The 24,053-nt window shown below is 37.6% G+C and overlaps 2 protein-coding genes across 10 annotated transcripts in view; one reads left to right on the forward strand and one right to left on the reverse strand.

Annotated features, from left to right (window-relative positions):
* The window catches only part of shaker (potassium voltage-gated channel protein Shaker), a 431,166-nt gene that overhangs the window by 183,948 nt on the left and 223,165 nt on the right, over positions 1 to 24,053 (forward strand). Inside the window, exon 1 of one of the 9 annotated variants that reach the window (XM_089731756.1) lies at positions 20,453 to 20,830. The exons of 7 other annotated variants lie outside the window; for them this stretch is intronic. The gene's annotated coding sequence lies outside the window, so the exon portion shown is untranslated. Of the gene's footprint in view, positions 1 to 20,452; positions 20,831 to 24,053 lie in introns of those variants that run through there. One more of the 9 variants, XM_089731753.1, reaches the window with a different exon arrangement.
* On the reverse strand, positions 567 to 1,562 carry LOC149503634 (uncharacterized). The gene has a single exon (XM_089738860.1). It carries the CDS (start codon positions 1,349 to 1,351, stop codon positions 644 to 646), a length of 708 nt encoding a protein of 235 aa, XP_089594986.1. The 5' UTR covers positions 1,352 to 1,562; the 3' UTR covers positions 567 to 643.

Raw genomic sequence — 24,053 nt, forward strand, 5'->3', positions numbered from 1 at the left:
TATCTTTCCTTGGTGTGTCTCTTTTTTCGGTATTGCAGCTAAGTTTGCAATCTTCCTGCGCAATTCTTGTAAAAATGCGATGTTTTCAGAGGATACTTGCTGCATAGGCTCGAAGAAATCCCCAGGTAACCGTATTGGTTCCCCATATACCATCTCCGCTGCACTGATTTGCGTATCATCTCTCAGACTTGCTCGTAAACCCAGCAGAACAGATGGTAATTCTGATACCCAATGCTCTGTGTTTCCTCGACACATAAGTGCGGTCTTGAGAGATCGGTGCCACCTTTCTACAATTCCATTGGATTGTGGGTGGTATGCGGTGGTTCTAAATTTCGTGATGCCCATTCTTTTGGCTAATTGCGAAAACAAACTAGATAAGAAGTTAGAGCCTTGATCGGTTGTTAGATACAAAGGTGTTCCAAACCGCGCAATCCAACCAGTGTACGTGATATCCGCAATCGTCTCGGCGGTTATATCCTTAGCAGGATAGGCTTCAGGCCAACCTGTGCTTCTATCTATCATCGTCACGATGTACTGTGCCTACAGCACATCAGTATTGTCTGTATCATTGTAAATAAAGGACGTGTCCACAGAACACTATCGCTTGTTTATTAAACAATACTCGCTCACACCATTTGAACGGCTACATAAACATAAAATAGATATATACAACACAGTGGTGACCCCGACGTGATGATGACCGTGATCGCGGTCGAAAACGGTGAAAATTGCGACTTTGCTCCATCTCTCTTATTTTTAAGCTTAATTTGGCTATCTCCGCCAGTATAAAGCTATGGTCAGTACTGGAACTACTGCCAGGAGTGCTCTGTACTTCAGACACTTGCAAGGGCTGCGTCGTCTCGATGACTTTATCTGCAATTGCCGACAGGTGCTCTAAGTCTTTTGCTTCGCAGACTGCTAGCACTCCTCGAACTGCCGCGGGTAGGTGACCTTGCCACATAATTCTAAGGGTCTCATCGGGCATTTTATCGCGAGCCAGATCCCTCATACGGCGTAAGAGTTGAGAGGGCTTCTGATCCCCCAACTCCATCTCGCTAAGCAATTTTTGAAATTGTCTCATCTCCGATTCTTCATAGATTTTTAACAAACGTTCTTTCAGCGTATCAAATTTCTTCTCATCAGGTGGTTTTAATAGAATGTCACTGACCTGTTGTACGACGTCCTTGCCTAGTTTAGTAACAACTAGGTTGTATCGGGCCTCATCACTTAACTTCTGCGGTGCTAGGATAGCTTCACATTGCACGTACCATAAGCGTGGTTGGTCGCACCAAAACTCAGGAATCCTCGAAGTTACAGAAACAACGGCTACTTCTGCTTCAACTGAAGTCATTTTATTACAAATGGGTTCTTAAAAACGTATCTTGCTATCGAGCGACGTCTATGTTCTCGTTCGGGGTCACCACTGTGTTGTATATATCTATTTTATGTTTATGTAGCCGTTCAAATTGTGTGAGCGAGTATTGTTTAATAAACAAGCGATAGTGTTCTGTGGACACGTCCTTTATTTACAATGATACAGACAATACTGATGTGCTGTAGGCACAAGTACACCCAAAAAAATATTGTAAAATTGATAACCACTAGTTTATATAAATTCATAAATTTTGTTTTATTGTTTTTGAGTACATGATATCATTCCTTTTACGGTATAAGTTCTTAATGAAAAAAGGCTAGAAGTAGAGAACTTAGACATCAGATAATTTGTTCCTGCCACGGCCTAGCGTGGAGAAGAATGAACTTATTTTTTATACTGATTATAGGTTCTTATCTTAATATGCTATTACAGAACTCACGCGATTGTAGGTGAAGAGACGGAGACAAAGAGAATTACGCAAAAGTTATTTTGCATAATTACTGGTGGTAGGGCTATTAGATTCCTATTAGATAGATGCCTATTAGAGATTAAAGACGTCTTTAACGTTATCCACCCATCTAAGCAATAGCAAAAAAGATAGAAGGGTCGAATATTCTGGAAATTAAAAAGCAAATCTTAAACAATTAAAATAAGAGAAATCGTTCGATAATAAGTTGTTAGAATTTGAGTGAGCACTATCGTACGGATTGATAATAATAAATTGGCAGTTTCCAGGTTATTAAGGCCACTACAACAACTAGAAAAATATACGACGAATTTATAGATTTAAATTTCGAAAATATTTATTGCGTGATAGTAGATGGTATCATTTCCTCGGCGTAAATACATTTCAAATTCGATCGTTTTTCGGCAATAAATAATACGGAATGGTTTTTCTGTCGGTCCAGCAACTTTCGATGGCGCAAGTTGACCACAATCGAATCCTAACTTTGAACTGCAAATTGAATTTTTGTGTTTCGCAAATTGAAATTGAACGTTTCCGAAACTTTTACATCGGCCTTTATTAAAATTTATATACTAGTCAAAATGGGCCCGTTCTATTTATTATCCATACAAACACACACACACTCGCACACGCACACACAAACACACACACAAACACACACACACACACAAACACACACAAACACACACACACACACGCACACACACACACACGCACGCGCGCACACACACAAACACACACACACACACACTTTTTACTTCATACGTTATAATATTGTTTCCGATTAAAGTGTTGGCGAATTTCTCGTTCGCTTTACAGCGGGCTTACGCTTCAAGTTCGATCGTCGGTGCCACGAGCTTAAATAAAGCTTGAATTTCAAATTAATTGGCGGCATTAATTCAATTTGTCGGGAATTATATTGTTACACAAATTGGTGGATAAACGTGTTGAAACGTTCAATTTGTTTAATGTTAATTTCATATTTAGCATAAATAATTACTGGTTATAATATGTATAATGTAATATTTGAACAGCAGTTCGCCTATTTCCGGCGCCATTTATCTTGTGTTCTCGTTCGAAGGATGTAGCAGTAGTTATTTTTTAATTTACTTTTTATTGCTCACATGGGTGGACGAGCTTACAGCCTACCTGGTGTTAAGTGGTTACCGGAGCCCATAGACATCTACAACGTAAATGCCGCTACCCACCTTGAGATATGAGTTCTAAGGTCTCAGTATACAACGGCTGCCCCGCCCTTCAAACCGAAACGCATTACTGCTTCACGGCAGAAATAGGCGGGACGGTGGTACCTACCCGCGCGGACTCACAAGAAGTCCTACCACCAGTAAAAGCGAGCCAAAAAAGAAAAGCGTAAAAGCGTAACCGTAAAAGAGAAGTGAGTAAATTGAAAGCACTAGCTATAAATTTCGAATGCATGTCTTATCTGAAAAGCGGTTAGTTTTTGATAATCGCTAGTGCTAGATAATAAGATGGAGTAAAGTTCATCCATACTACCTGGAACCACTACATTCATCTACAGTGCGCTTCCAGAGATCTTTTTGCCACGTACCATCCGGCTTTGGAATGAGCTCCCCTCCACGGTGTTTCCCGAGCGCTATTTCATATCCTTCTTCAAATGAGGCTTGTGGAGAGTACTTAACGCTAAGCAGCGGCTTGGCTCTGCCCCAGGCATTGCTGATGTCCATGGGCGACGGTAAACACTCACCATCAGGTGGGCCGTATACTCGCCTGCCTACACAGGCAATAAAAAAAACGACTACTATAAGTTTGCATATTTCCGCAGGGAATGAATTTGTCTCATTTCTCATTTTTAAATTGTTTCATATTGAAAATTGGAAAAATTGAACTAAACTTTCGTTTTTAATCATGGCAAAATGATCTGACGAGTCACGAAAGCAATTGATAACAATTTCAAGTCACACAACGGTATTCAACACGTATTCATAAACGTCCAATGGATATCATTCACTATTCAATATGAAATAGGACGTATATTTGTCTGCACAAGCCTAATGATTTTGTAATGTGGTTAAATATTCGGCTAGTATTCTCAGATAACGGGTCATCATGGACTCTTACGGGAGCTCGGGACGGGCGCCGGGCCAAGCCTTACTGCCGAGGAAGAAGTAATCTCAGAAGTGAATACAGACTTTCTTTATGTTCAGACCTCTTTGCTATCTCTCAATAGTAGAATTTCCATTCCAAATTGCCCTCTAAAACCCAGATTTAGTAACGTGTTTAACCCACTGTTCACTGTCACTTCTCCAACATCGTACGATCTTACTTTGAAGGCTACAATGCAGCATATACATAGGAATAGGATAAAAGAAAATAGCAATACTCACGATTTACTGTCCTTAGATTCCGAATTCAGGGGATGGCTTAACACCAGTGAAACTCGTCTGGTCATTTACGACAGTTAAACAGAGAACATAAAAAAAAAAAACATAAAACAAGAGACAACCCGACAACGTACCTACGTCACAATTTAAATAAAGTTTGTAAATCTGTTACCGCGTGCCAGATTCTCGTTGTGTTTGTTCACGGCTACTGCGTCAAGGGTAATTGAGAGAATACACAATCGGCGTTGTGGACTAAGCAGGGATACTCCGATCACGAAGCCGCGAAATAATTAACAACAATCTGTCAATGTTAAAAACTTTAACTGTCAAACTGTCAATGTCAACTTCACGTGCACAGAAATACATTACTAACTTACATTTTTTAAACCGCCTCTTCCAACGTTTATTTTTTTGAATTGTTCTAATAACGTTACATTTAATGAGTCTTTGGTATAATTGAAGACATGAGTCGATAAAGGGGATAATTATACAATTTGTTAATTTCGAGAAAACGGGCAATAAACGTTTGATACTTGTACTTTTTACAAATCCTTTATCACATGCACTTTCTAAAAATAGCCTTTAAGCCCGGAGTTTTAAGGTCTAATAGAGTTTATAGGCATAACACCTTCATTGTGAGTTCGCACGGGTAAGTACCACCACTCTGCTTATTTCTGCCGTGACGCAGTAATGCGTTTCGGTTTGAAGGGTGGGCCAGCCGTTGTAACTATACTGAGACCTAAGAACTTATATCTCAAGGTGGGTGACGCATTTAAGTTGTATAAGTCTATGGGCTCCAGTAACCACTTAACCACCAGGTGGGCTTTGAGCTCGTCCACTCTGCTAAGCAATAAAAAAAAATTCAATGTAAAAACTCAACATTTTAAAAATGGTACTTACACCCTTCGTCCACTCATGTCTTCAGTTCTTTTATAACCATAACAGTAGATGCAGTATTTTAAGCGATTTCGGACTTATGGTATTGAAGGCGCGATGCATACCACCAGACTACAGGCACACGAATTAAATAAATTTAAAGTTTCATCGAAAACAGCCAGTACTTCCAATAGCAGAGTTTTTTTTTTTTTATATAAAGCGAGGGCGTGTTCATTACACAGACAGACGTTCACGATATTATTATAAATTGTGACTCGTTTTCTTTTTCAAATTGCGTGGTTATTATATTTATATTCGTTTATATAGTACGACGTTACAGTGCTGCCAGAGCACACAAGGACGTGCCAATATAAAATATATTTCTTAAATGTTATGGCAAAATTGTAGTCGAATTTTTTTTCTCTCTTCTTTTAAAGACAGTAAGTACTGTTGAACGGTAAAAATGGTGCTATGTAATATCTATTAAAGTTTCAGCCCATGTCGATAAGCTGCGTTAAGTATAACCTACTTAAGTATAACCTACAAACTGATCCGCTTTCGTTTTGCGTAAGTTTTTTTTTTTATTGCTTTGATGGGTGGACGAGCTCACAGCCCCCCTGGTGTTAAGTGGTTACTGGAGCCCATAGACATCTACAACGTAAATGCGCCACCCACCTCGAGATATAAGTTCTACGGTCTCGGTATAGTTACAACGGCTACCCCACCCTTCGAACCGAAACGCATTACTGCTTCACGGCGGAAATAGGCGGGGTGGTGGTACCTACCCATGCGGACTCCCAAGAGGTCCTACCACCCGTGATAAAAAAACATTCTTATCTACAAAGAAAAACTAGAAATGAAAATTTTATAATGCAAATTTGACATTTAAAAAGCAACTGCTATAATTAAGTAGCTTATAAGATTCACAGAGTAAGTAACATTATTAAAATAGTTCTAAAATAAATACAATTTGTTCGAAATACAACAAATTTTAAGGAGTAGTCGTGGCCTATATGCTAAGACGTCCGGTGCATTCGTATATAGCGATGCATCGGTGTTCGAATCCCGCCGACAAGCTCCAATTTTTCCAATAAAATACGTACTTAACAAATGTTGACGATTGACTGCCACGGTGAAGGAATAACATCGTGTAATAATGAAACCCGCAAAATCATAATTTGCGTAATAACTGGTGGTAGGACCTCTTGTGAGTCCGCAGGGCTAGGTACCATCACCCTGCCTATTTCTGCCGTGAAGCAGTAATGCGTTTCGGTTTGAAGGGTGGGGCAGCCGTTGTACTGTTAAAAGTGAGACTCTTACAGCTCATGTCTCAAGATGGGTGGCGGCATTTACGTCGTAGGTTTCTATGGGCTCCAGTAACCACTTAACAACAGGCGGACAATGAGTTCGTCCTCATTTAAGCAATAAAAAAATACATTTGTTTGAAATTTGTCTACAAAAAATCAACACATCAAATTTAAAAAAAACTATCCCAATGTTATGGTAGTTGGGATTGACGTAGTGTAAAATTATTTTTACATTGTGTCTCCGTATTATTTTCGTCTGCTGTCATTAAACAGAGGTGGAAGTGTATTTAGTCTGTGTCTAATAGCGATCAAATCTATTTTTTATTCCTGGAGTGTGTCTGGCTGAATTAGGGCTGTCGCACTTGCGTTTTTTTTTTTTGTTATAGGCGTACACTTATACTGGAATCCTCAATGGCACTATAATTTACCTAAATCGATAGGCATGGTAACATAAATGTCGCCCACTTTGACTGCAGTTAAAGTTGGAGTAAGGGCTATCATAGCCCACAAACGATGCCCTACGAGAAGTACTTAAATACGTTCCTGCTACTATAAAGTTGTAACATTGGTGGAAAGCTCTAAGCACAAGACGAGTTTATTGAGTCAATATCCTGTCGTTGAGGTGAATCGACTTTAGCCCAATCTGGCAGACCGCGTTTTCAGTCCGGACCCAAAGTACTCCCTTGCGTTCATTAAGCCAATCACCCAATGTACATGAGACTGTTTATTAGCTTGACTTTTTTCGTTGTGAGTTTTCCATTTAGATTTCATTGTTCCTCATTCAAATGTGGACGATGTTTTTTTTTTCCTATTTAAACACGATATATTTATTATAAACTAGCCGAGTCCCGCCATGTTACCGGCAGTTATTGTCGTACCGTGGGTTATGCCGCGGGGTGAAGCTAGTCTAAAAAACAGCCTAAATTACTCCTTATATCATCAGCTAACTATCAGTGAAAGTCCCGTCAAAATTAGTTCAGCCGTTCCAGAGATTAACCGGAACAAACAGACAGATAGACAAAATCAAAAAAAATTAAAATATTGATATATGTACTGTGTACCAAATTTTTACTAAATGCGTAAGTATGTAACTTACTCATTTAGTAAAAAGTGTTTAATTTATTATTACACACAAACACTCCAATTTTATTTATTTGTATAGTTAATAGAAGGTAATCTTAAATTAGAACGCTCTGAGTTAACATCTTAGTTTGTGTTATGGGCACAAAAAACAAACCTACACCTAGGTCCTCAGTGCGAAATATATCTTACAAACCTACTGACTCCGGTCATATCTAGCGCTTGGTACTTGCGGAACAACATAGTCACGGATGCAAATGTAAAGTCAATTGGCTGATTACATAAGTATGAAGAATCTCTTCATACTGAGGCTAAATGAGTATGTTGCTTTTGGAGATCCTTTTAAATTTGACAGGGATCGGATCAAAGTCCAATCTCGTACAAAACTGTGCAATGGAATGGAATGGAATGCAATGGAATTTATTTTATAAACCAATCCCATTGCACCGAGTCCTTGAACACTCTACGATATTACGAATTTCAGCAGAACGAAGCCTCTCAACGCCATTGATGCTCTAATACGGGTCTGGTCTGTCCAGGAAATTGGGATCGATAACTCTTCGTATTTTATCGACACTCTCGGACTGATGATATTGCTGAAAGATAAATAAAATACAAAAATATCCTCACAGAAAAACAATGATTAATTTCATACTATAATTATCTCGAAATTTACTGGTGTTAGGACCTCTTGTGAGTCGGGACGGGTAGGTACCACCACCCTATCTATTTCTGCCGTGAAGCAGTAATGCGTTTCGGCTTGAAGGGTGGGGCAGCCGTTGTAACTATACTGAGACCTTAGAACTCATATCTCAAGGTGAGTGGCGGCATTTACGTTGTAGATGTCTATTGGCTCCGGTAACCACTTAACACCAGGTGGGCTGTGAGCTCGTTCACCCATCTATGCAATAAAAAAGAGAAATACATAATTCATGTCAAGATGTTTTTGTTAGCAAACTATTAATTAATACAGTAAATCCGATTTAGCACTTAAGGGACATGCTGTAAGTAGCTTATTACAAATTTACCATTAACGTACTATGTAGATAGATGTTCGTGTGCCGTTTGGATCAGTCTGATTGGCAGGAAAATACAGGCTATTGTTATTATTATATTTGGCGATAATTCAGTTGACGCCTCGTTTATCGCATACGTATCATTCCCGATCCTGCGGACAGAATGGAAAGCAGTCGACGTCGCCCAAAACACGTCATCTCGGATCCTCCCGATCCACTAACGGTGCTTTTAGGTACTTCAAGCACCGGTCACCGTTCTCGTCGAACCCGTCGCTTGCGACGAAGGGCTCGACAAGTAAATTAACTCTCAGACACAGCCCACTGAGTTTCTCGCCGGATCTTCTCAGTGGGTCGCGTTTCCGATCCGGTGGTAGATTCTGCGAAGCACGGCTCTTGCTAGGGTTCGTGTTAGCATCGTCGTCAGGTTTGAGCCCCGTGAGCTCACCTACTAGCCACTGTTACGCTGAAATAGCCTCTCAAGGCTATCAGCTTAGGTAGGAAAAAAAAAAAAAAGCATACGTATTATGCAGTCAAAAACCTGTACGCTTCTATCTATATATTAATACGTGAAACAGAAACTTTGTACCCCTTTTTACGAAAATTACGCGGACGGAGGATTATGAAATTTCTCACACTTCTAGAGAACTTAGAAAAGGAGTGCATTATGTTAAGATTTTTTAAATTAAGCACAAAAAAGACATTAAATCAATTTAAAAAATACACACGTATGCATACTATTTGTTTATTGTCAAACTTTTCTTATTGCTTATAATCTGTGGTCAAATTGAGAATAGATTAAATATTTTTTACCTTTATTAATATTTGTCTAAAGTGTAGTCGTGGCGAAATCTGTGTTTATAGAAGTATAATATTGACAATATAATCATAACAGTGTCCAATTTATAATTTCAATTAATTATAGTCGAATTTCGACTACCGTGGGACCACTAGTTCATTTTAATTCGTTTAGTCAACATTTAATAACCATAACAACTGTCCTAAAGTTTTAATATGAACGCTTGACTGCTCTTATAATAGCACCATCATCGTACATGAGCAAATTGATTTCGTTACACAATATTATTCGTTCATCAGAAGTCGTTTGTGAACTCGGCGTGTATACTGCAAAAGCTCGGCGTCCTGATAAAAATCCAACGTTTATTTTTCCTTCATAATTTCCAATCAAGCGAGACCCTTCGCGTTTTTTTTATATTCTCTCGTTACCTGCTTTTCGTTCGTACCTCCAAAAACACTTTGGTTTTGTAGAAGTTTCAAAATAATTATAAACGATGATAGCTCATGTAACTTTTATTCTTTAAATGTATTCCACATTTAGCTATTATTTTAAAGCAGCTGTAGTACTGGCATTGTATATATCCACGAACTTACAACTAGGTCGGCCGTGTGCTTGCCTACCTACTTACCTTCGAAGACAAGAGACAAAACATAAAAGCACACAAACTTTTAAATAAATGTATCATGTTTTATTTAAAATCAAAATGAGCCTTTCATAACGTCATTAGAAGTCAAGAAGGAAACTAAAATTTTAATCTGTATTTCTCGTGCTGTGACCAGTTTTAACTTTTACTAAAATATTAGGAGAGAAAAATATTTAAGTCCCTTCTCAGTGAAATCTTAGTAATTCTGTGGAAAGGAATTCTCTTGATCAAAGTACATATTTTTTAAGTTTCAAAACTACTTAAATTTCGAAAGGAGAATTCTACAAAGAATCAAACACACATATGGAAACTAAAGCCGAAATTTTTCATTTACTTAATATTATGTGCACTTTAGTATAAAAAAAAAAAAAATTATTGCGTGATTAATTCAAATTTAATTTCTCCAGACCAGGGCTAAGTCATCAAATCACACAAGGCTAAATTCTAGAAAAACGAACGCCATTAAAATAGTTCAAACCAAATTATTCAAACCCAAAAACAAATGAACAATCAAAACTTTTAAAAGTACCATCTGTTTCATTCATTACCTCTAATAGTTGTGTGTCTTTTTTAAATCGTAGTTTACGATCTATACGTTTCTCCAATCTCTCATACAAATGACACTTCACGAAATAAAACACAGCTGTTTTACGACTGACATCGTTACGACGCATTGGCCCACGCTCCTATTAATTTAAAACTATAATATAGTGACGTATTTTTGTGAATAGCACGAAGTACCTACACGATTTCCTCGGCGGCTGACCGTGCCAAGGCCCAAGATTCGGGTGAGCTGTACTCTTTGATGTCCCTCCAGGGAATCCACCAACGTATAGTATTTTAACGCGGGAAATTTGACACGTGACGCCGTGAAACAAGGTAACCACAAACCCTTTGTGCCAATTTGCGAAGAATTTAATAGCGCGGACGGTAGGTGTAAAGGATTTTTGGTAAATTCTGAGTCAGTAAGGCTATTTATCTTTATTTTTCTCTATCTTTTATTACTTAAACCATTAGATCAGAAATCTCGTAAAGATGGCGGCTTGTCTCAAGACAGGTTCCGATACGACTATTATTCTATTCGGTCATGGTTGTTAGTTCCCTACTTCCCACAAATTTATTCTTATTATATAATTCATCTTTTCTGTATTGAATTATTTTACCAAAATTATTAACCAATTAATTATCAAGCTCTATGTTATTACGTTTTTATTTCAGTACCATTATTTTATCATTATTATATCATTTAAAGCCTGTTCTATAGATACTCTTGTGAGATAAAGCAAAATATAAATGACCTAAGTTACGCCATATTAGATTTTTACCTACTAAATTGCCCTTTAGTAGGCACAAAGTGAAAGTTCCTAGGGCTAGTTCCAAGTAATAGTATTTAAGTATGCTTATCAGAATGTTCAAATAATATAATCATCTTTATTTTTCTGTTAGATATTCTAATAAAAGTGATATATTCTTAAAGCCTTTTTTATTCCTATGAATCTTATTGTATTATAGTAAACGTGAATTAACATACTAAATCTACTAATAAAAATACGGTTTTTTTTTCGAGAAACGTGGAACGAAAGCCATAAACTTTAAAGTTAAATATAAGTATCTAACAACTTAGAGCGTCTCTAAGAAAACCGAATCGCAGTACGAGATAGTATTCAGTTTAATTAAGGCCTAATTAAAAACTCACTTTTTAGGAAAAACTCTCCTTAAATTCTCTGTTCTAGTTAGCATGCATTTGCATTTCGAGTGAGCGTGTACAAATAGCATAGAATTCAAGTAATCGAATTAGAAACCTGAAAATTAGACAGATCCAAGCTATACAGTTTTCACAGATTGGGGAGTTGTGATATGATTACATGAATAGATGACATGTCTGTTTCTTTAGAAGTCTACGTAGCCTAAGCGACTTGATTGATTTTCGCACATAAAGAGCTAAAACTCATATAATTTTGTGAAAGGAATACCATTTTTTTGTTATTTACCTTTAAGCTATTTTTTATTTATTTTATGACTTTTCTTTTTTTCTCCACCTTATCTCACTAGGTGGAGTCGGCACAGCTAATTTTTCTCTTCCATTCTCTTCTATCAGCTGTCATCTCAACATTCACTCCTCTCTCTCTCATATCGTCATTCACACTCCATCCATGTTTTCTTCGGTCGACCCTCTACCTTGCACTACCATTTCCATACATCTCCTAATCACATGCATCTTCTCTCTACGCATCACATGTCCATACCACGCTAACTATCATGTATTAATATTTTTATATAAATTAAATATAGATTTGAAATTATAAGCAGTACAATCTTTTTTCAAATATAAGTCTGGGAAATCGAGCGTTCCTAAGGTGATATGTGGCATTAAATAATAATTTCTATTTAAAAAAAAACCAAGTAGACCAATTTTAAACCCGCGCGACATTTCGTTCGAACTGCCACTATACAAAATTACGCCCACCTTCCCGTTCTTCTTGTCTGAGATGAGATCGGCTTATCTATGTAATAGTTTCACTGGCTTGAAAACGTTGTTCGTTGTGCCAAGCGGAGCGAAAGCTCGCCTGCGACACAGAATTACATTGCTACAAAAACATTTATACGATGCTTAAGTTAATTGTAAGTTTCAATTTTAATGTCACATTGTGCAGAGCATGCACATGCCTGTGTTACAAAGGAGAACACCATAGGGATGTGCCTGAAAGTTTCTTAATAATCTAATTTAGTGATGTTTTATTTTATTTAATAATTAGGTCGTGTTGTTTTCCGCAAGGATTTTACCTTTTCTCTATCAGAAGTTCTACTAATCATGCATTAAAATGTGAACATCATTTTGAACTTTGACGTACTTAAACTTAAGACTTAGTTTTGTCTCATGTTTTGTTTTTATTTTATTGCGTATATGGATGTCTCACAGCCCACCTGATGTTAAGTCGTTACCGGAGACCATAGACCGCCGCTACCCACCTTGATATATGTGTTCTAAGGTCTCAGTACAGTTACGTGAATTTCATGTAATTTCTTAAGTATTGAGCCATTGTCATCTGATCTTCTGTCTAATCTTCAGACTGATCTTGTCATCGTCTGAGAAAATTGAAGTTAAAGTAGTTATAATACATTTTTAAGGTTTGTTTGTTGTGTTGTACTTTATTCTGACTGCACTGCTGAAGGTCACACACAAGATGTATTTTAAAATAATTGATAAATGTGCATTTATCGAAAATTACGTCCAAATGATGAGGATACAGAAGCAATCGTGTTCCTGTTTGATGGGTAGGACATTCGTAACGCAAAACCATTGAGATTTCGAGCCCTGCCTCAAGATGAGGTCCATCTTGTGATTTCTATTTCATTCGATAATCAATTAATACCAGGAAGGCTGTTCGCTCGCTTTACTGACGAGATTTTTAACTATTGAACAACATTATAATAAGCAAAATGCCTTACCTTACTTAGTAGCCTTAGCTAAATTCCTAAATCTGGCTCAATCTGGGAGGGCGAGTCCTCCCAGATTCCAGGTGAGTTCACCTACCAAACCTTGCTTAGTTGAAATAGCCCCTAACATAATTGGATCCGATGGTAGATTCAGCGAAGCACTGCTCTTACTAAGGCTAGTCCTAGCGAGTTCTACCAGGTTGAGCCCCGTAAGTTCACTTACCAAACCGTGCGTAGTTGGATTAGGATTACCAACGATTAGGTAATGAAAAAAAAGTAGAATGATAGAGTTTATAGCGAAAGCTCTACAGAAGCATCGCATTTAGTCAGTTGGGTATAACATCGACATTATAAAGCAACAAAGTTCAAAGCACTGTGTCGAAAGCAACGGTGATCGTTAAGAATGAGCTTTATATTTTGATAATACTACGAGGCGGCACTGAAAATTTCGGGAATTAACGAAGTGACACAACATTACTATTAAAAAAGGTATTTATTGCTTTTCGAAGTATTCTCCGCGAAATTTGACACATTTTTCCATACGATGGAACCAATCATTGAAGCAACCATTCCATTCGGAAGTTGGGGTCTCCAAAATGGCCGTTTTGTAGGCGTCCACAGCTTCTTTAGGTGATAAAAATCTCTGTCCACGCAATTTATTCTTTATTTTAGGGAAAGTATAGAAATCATTAGGGCTTAGGTCGGGACTGTACGGCGGATGGTCTAATAATTCTATGTTTTCTTGCTCTAAAAACTCTTTTGTTCTATGCGCGGTGTGAGAACTCGCATTGTCGTGATGGAGGATGATGCGGAGGTTGTAGTTCTCTTTACGGAGTTCAGAAACGACCTGTGGCAAACAAATGCTAGCATACCATTCTGCATTAACCGTTCTTTGTCATTCAAGAGGAATGTCGTAACATGGCCGGTTTTGGAGACAAACGTAGCCATTTTTTTTGCAACACTCCGTGAACGAACAATTTTTGTTGGCTTTAACTCATTTTCGAAAACCCAAACTCGTGACTGGTTTTTTGTTTCGGGTTCGTACGAGTATATCCAGGATTCGTTACCTGATACAATGTTGTATACAGCATTTGAGGATCCTGCGTGGAATCTTTCGAGAGTTCTGACGCACCAAGTAACGCGAGCCGCTTTTTGCCCTTCACAGAGCGAATGCAGTATCCATCGGGAAAACAACTTTTTTACACCTAATTGTTCATGCAAGATTATTTGTATTTGACTCATGTCAATGTCTAAAGTTGCCTGAATTTCGCGGTATGTCACATGTCGATCTTCCTCAATCAGCTTACGCACAGCATCAACGTTTTCTTGGGTGACTGCAGTTTTTGGACGACCTTGACGGGGATCATCACTGAGCTTGACACGTCCACGTTGAAACTCAGCAAACCAGCGATAAATTGTGGTTTTTGATGGGGCTTCATCACCAAATGCAGAAAAGTTTTTGTGTTAAACCACTTCGAAAGTCATAATAAATCATCGCTCTTGAATTTTCTCGAGTCAATTCCATTTTCTCAACGACTAAACAAGTTTGACAAAACCTAGTGACAAGACCGAGAATCTTTTTTTAAATAAATAAATGGTATTCGATTTTTAAAACCAAGGAGTTTTCAATTAAAAAGATTTTAATATGACAGGAACAGTGGAAATATTCCATTCCCGATACTTTTAGTGCAGCCTAGTATTGTATAACTGCATAAACTGACGCTGCAGTTAGCGTTCAATGCAGTTATCAATGTTTATTTTTATATCGATAATTAACGATGTTTTCTTGTAACAATATTTATGAAAAAGCTACAAAATAACACCCGATTTTATTATCAGGATTTTATTTAGAACACCTCAGGAAAACTGAACAAGAGCCGTGTAACCCAAAAAAACATAGCTAATTACGTTTGAAGCTTCGAAATCCGTATGGAGTACGATTTTCCATCGTATCCCATACAAGCCAATACTTTCAGTTGCAAACTTCACGTTTTCTTGTAGGCAATTTTTTTTGTTTCTCTCTTTAATAAAATTTGAAATGCGAACATTATTTTCTAAATAAAGATTATTCGTAACCCAAAGTAGACATTTTTTTTTCTTTTTTTTTATTCTTAATTAAAGCCATACACCTATAAGGTTAAATTCCGTAACGAAAACAACCTGACACCCCCACTACTAAGTCGACACACACTAAGTCGATTAAGTAGACGTTTTAAGCTTTAAGAACTAAATACAGACAATTATTTTTAGATGTTGTTTTTTGTCTCACTTTGCACAACTTAGAGTATTCTAGGTCAACGGCTAAAAAAAAGGTTCCCGGTTCGAATGAATGCACAAAAACTCATTGAGGAAATAATTAAAAAAATATTTTAAGTTAAAAAAATTAAAATACCCCTAGAATTTATGCACCAGCGAACAACTCATAACATTGTTATAAGTTTAATGGAACATTTTTGAACAACGCAGAATATATGAACTTAAAATGTATTGAGAGATTGATAATTTATAATGATTATTTATACATTACTAGCTGTCACCCGTAACTTCCACCACGTGATCAAGTGGAAAAGTGTCGGTGTGTAGTTTGCCATGGGAAGTAGCTTTATTTTAACGTGGAAGAAGAACAAACAAACACACTCTCAAATTTATAATGCTATATTAGTAATTAGTATTAGCATTATATTATTAATATTTATAATGAGAAATGTATAAATTGTGTATTTCTGGTTCTTCGAATATTGTTTAAACTAAGTTCACACTGCGTGATGTTGAGTAATGTTAGCAAGAAATAAAAGTCGTTTTATTTTAATTTCTTTATTTATTTTGAGAAATTTCGAGGAAAGAGTTTCACTCTGGAGACGTCTACGCTTGAAGGCTTGGATCGTAGACAATGTGGCTGTTACGTGTTTGTAATTGAACTTTAATATCTTACGACGGCGCGTAGCTGCAATAGCCTCTTAGGCTACCAGCGAATAAGTAAAGGGAAAAAGAAAAATAAAATTTTAATCTATTTCTCGAAAAACATTAAATTGCTGATATGATTTGAGGAAATACTACGCTATTCAATTTCTTTTTTTATATTTCACCACATGTTTATATTGAGCTGACAGTATATCTTCTGCTTAGTTAACGTGTGGAACATTTTGAACTATTGTAATATTTTAGTTTTTAAAAAGACGACCAATGAATTCAAACACTATTGTAATATTTTAGTTCTTCTTCTATATCGTTCCCTCACTGCTGAGTATGGCGACCATATGTGACGTTCTTCCACTGTGTTCGATTATGGGTGGCATGGTCCGCATGGTACAGACTACCACCAAGTGCTTCTCTTACTAGATCTGACCATATTTTAGTTACGACCAACGAATTCAAACGTATATTTACAAGGATACCTTTTAAGCCATTCAAAATGCAAATGTATTCCTAAATTCGATCCAATGAATTACTTCCACAAGATCCAGAACTGTTTGAAGGTGTAATTTAAAACTGATTTCCCTGTTATCTGGTAGTTCGATTCGATAGTTTCGTAGCAGCTGTCGTTTCGAATGACTTCGGCTATATTGGATGCACTGCAGCACCGGATATTTCGGGAATCGTATACAGAAATACACACAAAATGATACAGACAATTCAGAACTCGTAATTTTTATATTAATTTTATAATTATAATATAATAATAATTAAAACTTTTTACACGCAATAAAAACTAGCATAATTATTAACTCATAACTAATGTATATTACTTGGCCAAAAGCCCGTAATACAGTTCCACCGGCTCTGTCGACAGACTGAACTGAGAAAGGGGAAACATATGAAAATAATAATAATAATAATAATATTTATTTATTCAAGCCTCTTAAAATACAAACACGTACAAGAATTTATAACACTATAATATTATAGTATACAGGAAAGGTAGATGGCAAACGTTCCAGAGGACGCAGTCCCACGAGATGGTCGGACCAAATACGATCTTCTCTAAGCATCAACTTCCACAATGCCCTTCATGAAGCTAAGGATCGCAGCAGATGGAGGGAAATTGTACAGGAGAAACGGATGCAGCGGAGGAGCCACGACCCTCAGTAATGTATCAGTAATAATATAATTTTTTTATCGGGCTTTGAACTATTTTGAAGTGCCAATCACTCATAATAAGTAGCTTATATTTTCGAGTATACGCACGTCTTTGATTCCAATATAAGGTACAGACCGTTATCGTTAGAATTCTATTGTGTTGTCTGCTTTTGAATACTCAATGCTAAGGTAGTTCTACTCTGTGGTGGTAGGGCGCACTGTGTAACAATGAGATAGTACGGTTTGGTGTCACAACAAGGCCAATTTCAGCAGTGATATAGTCAGTTTTACGGGTGGAACAGCTTTTGTACAATTCAATTGAGACTCAGAGCTGATTTCTCATATTATGATTACTATGAGCTCCCGTGAACTACTTACTACTTACTTACCAGATAAACCGTTAGCTACTGCAACCATCAAGTGAAATACAATAAAAACTATGAATGGAGTGTTTCTCAAAAATTGCATCAAAAATTTCGTGTTTTCATGGAAAAGGATTAAAAACTCGCTAACTCATCTAGTGCAAAATTTTCTAAAACATATTTTGAATGTTATGGCTGGCTAAATTTTCTTTCGATGCACCAGTATTTTCATTATCAACATTTTTAAGTTTACTGGTTAAATTTAAATATTATGTTCTCGAAATTTTTGTTGAGAATTTAAATCTTCTAGTTTGTCATTTAAATTTCTCAGCGTAACTGCAACGTGATTCGAAATTCTAAATGGCAGTAAGGCTCCAGAAACGGCTTAACCTATAAATGGAATACCTTGGCAGACAGTAGGTAACTAGGCTTCATTCTATTTGGCTCCGGCACTATGAAATTTATCATGAATCGCTTTGGTTAAAGTTCCATCTAAACTATTCGATGGAACAGTTCCATTTTCTTCTCAGAGCAATTGCAATTTGATGATCAAAAACAATAAAGTATTTCTATAGTTTCAACAGTAATATCCGCTAAGTCGCAACTTTTCTCTATTCTCCTTTTTAATGAAACTTAGAATTTAATTAATACGAAATGGCAAATTTAATGTAACCCGAAATCTTGTTATATATTTATCCAGAGATGCTATCAAGCTATCGCGATGTAGTGATAAGTGAGACTCGAGTTCTGATACCACGAAAATCTGGTATCCAAACGAAGGGCTCGTACTTACGACATTGTTTAATACGCTGATTGTCATATAGGTCACCGGTGCCCTACATGGCGCACTAAGGTAATTGTCTAGATTTCTGATACTAAGGCGCCAGAGTACATAATAGACCCTGAGAAAAACGGAGCCGAAGGTACTGAGAATTAATCTATTTCCAAGAGACCCAAAATACTAAAACATACATTAAAAACAAAAGAAGGCAAGTTAGGCAATCCAGGCGCTTTAATAACAGAAATTGACATAATTAGTTCAGTGCGCCGCGTAGAGCTCCGATGACTTACACGGCAGTCAAAGGTTTATAGGAACTTTGGATAAATTGTAAACACATAGTTTCTGTCGCTTCTCGCACATTTACTCCAGAGCCACGGGGGCCTTTATAGCTTTACCAGAAAGGCTAGCCGATCTCGAAGTTTAGCGGAGGGAAACTGCCCGAAAGCATCTGAGTGAGGCCTTAAATACATTGCGCGTGAATCTTCCCCGAAACGGAACCGCGACTTGTTGAGAAGATTTGGTGAAAAACACAAAAAGTTGATGCTATAAACTAAGCTCAATCTTCAACGAGTTCGCCCAGTACAGCGACCAATGCCACGGCCGCTTCTAGCGTTAGAACTAGAAACGAAGCTGGATCTTTATTAGTTCTGCTTGGCTCGACGGTGGTTGGTTGCTACGTGAGCCTAGGTAGAATTGTAGTAACCGTCAGCTACGACAGGGTAGTTATCATAACGTTTTGCTATCAAATACAAAATTTCATAATAAATCTCAATCATTCACCATTAAGCAATTCATAATTATCCGAGACGGTATGTAAATCAAAATCCATATTTTTTCTACCTATGCCGATAGCCTTGAGAGGCTATTTCAGCTTCTCCTTGGCGAGCTCACCGGGCTCAAACCGAGTGTGTTGCTAGCACTGGCTCTAGCAAGAGCAGTGCTTCGCACCATTAAAGAGTCGGGATGGTCCGTAATGACGTGTTTAGGCCGACGTCGACTGTTTACCATTCGGTCTACAGGATCGGGCATGTAATTCCCGCCGGCCACGACAAGAGGATTTTCATGTCCTGCCGCCTTTTCTAAGTGGCGCAATGATGCTGACTGTATATACTTACTGAGTCAAGCTCCAGGTCATCATGAAGATCCACCTTCCTTAGGAATCATCGAAATCCATAAAAACCTCTTAACCACAATGAATCTCGTACTCATTAGAAGACAATAGAGTTAAGTTCACCTGCTGTGTTTTCTGCGAACAAAGCTCTCGAAAATACCGGTAAATTAGAAGCAGGAAGTATGGAAATGAATGCAGTCACGAACTTCTTTGCAAAAGACTAGTTCAATGCGCGTCTTCTCCACGGAGCTTCCATTGTTTTCAAAAACTTAATGTTAATCGAGTTATCGAATCGAAAAAAGTTTTCTCAACTTTCAGAAGTGAAGAGGATACAAAGTACTTTATAGAGTGCGTTTGTTTCTGTTTTGTTCTTGAAATAATAAATTATTGCTCTTAAACCATAATCATATGTTGTACGTTTCAAAATAATTAAAGTTTGTGAAAATTGTTGTCATTTTATAATCGGGACGTTCATATATTATGTGTCCATTAAGCTCTTGCAAAATGTATTTCGAATAGGCAGGCAGTGCCGCCGCCTCCACTTTTCACGCATCCACCTATTATCGTTGCATTCATGTATAATTTACTCGTCGCTAATTGACTTTAAAACATTTTAACGTGTGATTACATTTTAATTGTACCATGAAACGTTCCAGTTCGAAGTAGGCATTCAATGCATTAAAAATACAAAGACAATCGACGTCAAGGACGAGCGTTAATGTTATCTGCAGTGTAACATGTGGCCGGTGGACGATATCGCCGACGTGACGTAGGAGGCCCGAGAGCGGTCTAGGCTCTTTGTGCGAAGCCGAGCTGGTCGAGGGTGCCGCGGGCGGGTTGAAGGCAAGAATGCGGCGTGCGTGCGGGGTGGTGCGCGGCGCGGTGCGGCCGGGGGATGCGTCGAGTGGCGCGGGGCAGGCGCGGGTCGGGCGCGTGCCGCAGTAGCGTGTTACCGCCGACGCGGTCGCTCGGCACCAGTCGCCAACTGTCGGCGCCGCCCGATGCGAGCGCGGAGTGCGGACTCGACCGCGCCGCGATCCGATGCTGGTTCCCGCGCGTCCGATGCACCAACAACCCGCCATGTGCCACCGACTACCATGAGACCGACGCCGACACCGGCCCACTAAACTTTCGGTCAGGTTAGGTTCTTCTAGTTCTTGGAGGATCAAAACTTTTAAAGATGTCGCGCAGAAGTCGGTAGCCGGGATGGTCACTTTCTAACACCTCTAACGTGTTTTTCGAATGTTTAATTATTATTATTTTTAAATGACAAAGCAGAGGCAAAGAGTTTGGATCTATCACCACGGATCTGCGTATTTAAATGTCAACCGCCGGATGGTTCTAAAGTTATATAAATGGTAATCGGTCGGGAACATCGCGTTCCGTTTCCCTTATATTAGCTTCTGCGACTTCAAAACAGAATATATCTGCGGAAGTGGATATGAAAGGTCGGCTGGAAGTCTTGGTACAGTACCGGCAGTGTATTGTTGTCGTCGGCAGGTACGGATCCTGCTATACTTCATACATCGCGTCAATTTTCTCGCATCATTATCCGCGCCTTCAATCCAAGCGATATAACCGATTTGTATTATTAAATATAGTTTGCGGTAGTATTTGAAAGTCCGCCAAGATTTCGATGGGTAGCACCATCTACAAATATTAATGTCACTAAATGCGCCATTAAAGCGAAGATAGACCCCAACGTCATAATTTAACCTATATTTTAAAATGTCCTTTATAATTAAAAATAAACATATAGTTTTGTTTCCACTTTAGTTTTTTTTTATTTGTGACTGATAGTCGCTTTCCGCAATTTAGATTTTTTTATTTCTGTAGTCGTACGAGTCTATTGGAAACGATTCACGAAATTAAAAATTATAGCTTCATATCTAACGCGAGGTGCGGACGGATGCTCTGGGTCGATCGTCATTAAGTCTTCTCTCGCACTTCTGTAACATTCATTTCGTTACGAATATCTTGGGCCGATTTTAAATCGAATCACTTACTCCGAACGGTTGATATTCGTTTAATTAGTTTCTGATAGCAATAACGTCATTATCATCGATTGCAATCTTTACGAATACGAGGTAAATCGCCATCACACTAATAAACTCAATTTGTCGATAAGAGTTTACACTATAGTACAACGGCTCATTTATTTGTTTACAATATTTAGATGAATAAACTGTTTATGGGAAACATCGTTCTGACAGATGTTGAGCAATTGTATTTGGTACCCTAAGAACCTGTTATTAAGAAAAGAGGTTCATTGCGACAGCATTAGACTTAACTCTATCCACGTCAGGCTAGTTGTTGTATTTTTATCGAGTACGCTACTATATTTCAATGAGACCACACACATTGTGTATAATGAAAAATAAAACGTAGATTGTCAGACATTGGATCATTAAAATACAAGTTCATACAGTTTAAAACAATATATAACAGATTTATTCTGAATTTGAATAAGCATTTTCATAATTTGGCCGAAGACGATTCAGAGAGTTAAACAGGCCGTTATAGTATCATTGTTTCGAACGTCAAGAAGGGATGCTGTGACGCTGAGATAAGTGGGGAACATTAAAATTTGAAAGTTTCTAAGAATTGTCGTTGAGAATATTCTTATTCGAAGGTATCTTAAATTATTATAAAGATACCGAAACCTTTTTTTTTTTTTTTTGCTTAGATGGGTGGACGAGCTCACAGCCCACCTGGTGTTCAGTGGTTACTGGAGCCCACAGACATCTACAACTACTAAACAAGTAAATGCGCCACCCACCTTGAGATATAAGTTCTAAGGTCTCAAGTGTAGTTATAACGGCTGCCCTACCCTTCAAACCGAAACGCATTACTGCTTCACGGCAGAAATAGGCAGGGTGGTGGTACCTACCCGTGCGGACTCACAAGAGGTCCTATCACCAGTAAACATCTATAAAATTCATTTTAATAATTATAAAAAAAATGTGATTATTTGTTGAATTCTGGAAATGCAGATTATACACATTATTAAATGAAACGAACCTCTAATTTCAGTTATTATTATACATTTTCATAATTGATTTTCAAACATACTCCGAGACCATTAATATACTTTATTAAAGTGCGCGGTATTACTAAATTATCCCTCAAACGGTAATTTTATCATAATTTTTATTACTGTTTTCGACAAACGAAGATAGCCATAGTATAACTTTTTTTTTTTCAATAATAATCATTATAAATGTAAATTTTATGATACAATATCACAATTTCAGGACTAAAAAGATAATAATACTTATTGAAGTTTAGGATACAATTAAACTAATCAGAAAAAAAAATACCGACATTAATATTTGAATAAATAGTTTTAGTATTTTTTTCCTTACTTAAGAGAAAACCGACTGCTAGAATATAATTGTATAAAAAACCATTATTACAACGTAAAGCCATATAATACATGTTTCTGAAAATAGACTTACAAAATATGTTAAAATATAACTTAGAACTAAACGAAATCCTTGTAATGTAAAATTCAGTCCCGGGGTAAAAGTTTCCCCACCAAATTAAAGCTGGGTTTTCCTATCCCACGTTAACGTTGAACGTTCACGTTAACGTTTACCCCACTGTCCGTCTCAAGCTCACACCTCCTTTATATCATCAAAAGAGACTTATCACCCGTCAATCACAAATAAGAAGTCATTAAAAATCGTTAACATCGTCGAAGATCCAAACCGATCTGAAGTTCCTATTGGATCGGTCCCAACAATAACACAATAAAGAGATTCAGCTGAGGCGTTTAATAATCGGCTCTTCTGACTCCGGATTCGAACAAAAGTCCCGCATTCTTCGCAATCACGAGACTAGGTGCTTAGTTTTGGATCGGACATTGATTTAAATCAAATTAAAACGATTCTTTAAACGATGTCCGAATGTTTTTACTGATAACAGGACGTAACGCAAACTTGCAAGGGTGCTTATAGGTTTAGCGGTAGGCAGCGGCTTGGCTCTGCCCCTGGCATTGCTGAAGTCCATGGGCGACGGTAACCACTCACCATCAGGTGGGCCATATGCTCGTCTGCCTATAAAGGCAATAAAAAAAAAAAAAAAGTATATTCGAGTGATGGACTAGCCCTTATAGAATACAATTGAAACTTAGATCTCACAATCGAGTGTGATTCCCAGTATGATTCTCATAGGTTCCTGTGACCACTTAACACCAGGCTGTGCGTGAGCTCATCCATCCATTGACTAAAGAAATGAAAATGTCAATCGAATACATAAGTTATATCAAGAGAAAATAATTTCGTAAATAATTTTAATTTTACTGTTTATCAGATTCAAAACACCATATTTGGAATGAAAAAGAATCACCCTGTAGATATA

This window comes from Bombyx mandarina, chromosome 01, assembly GCF_030267445.1.
Source record: "Bombyx mandarina strain Sakado chromosome 01, ASM3026744v2".
NCBI classification, from domain to species: domain Eukaryota; kingdom Metazoa; phylum Arthropoda; class Insecta; order Lepidoptera; family Bombycidae; genus Bombyx; species Bombyx mandarina.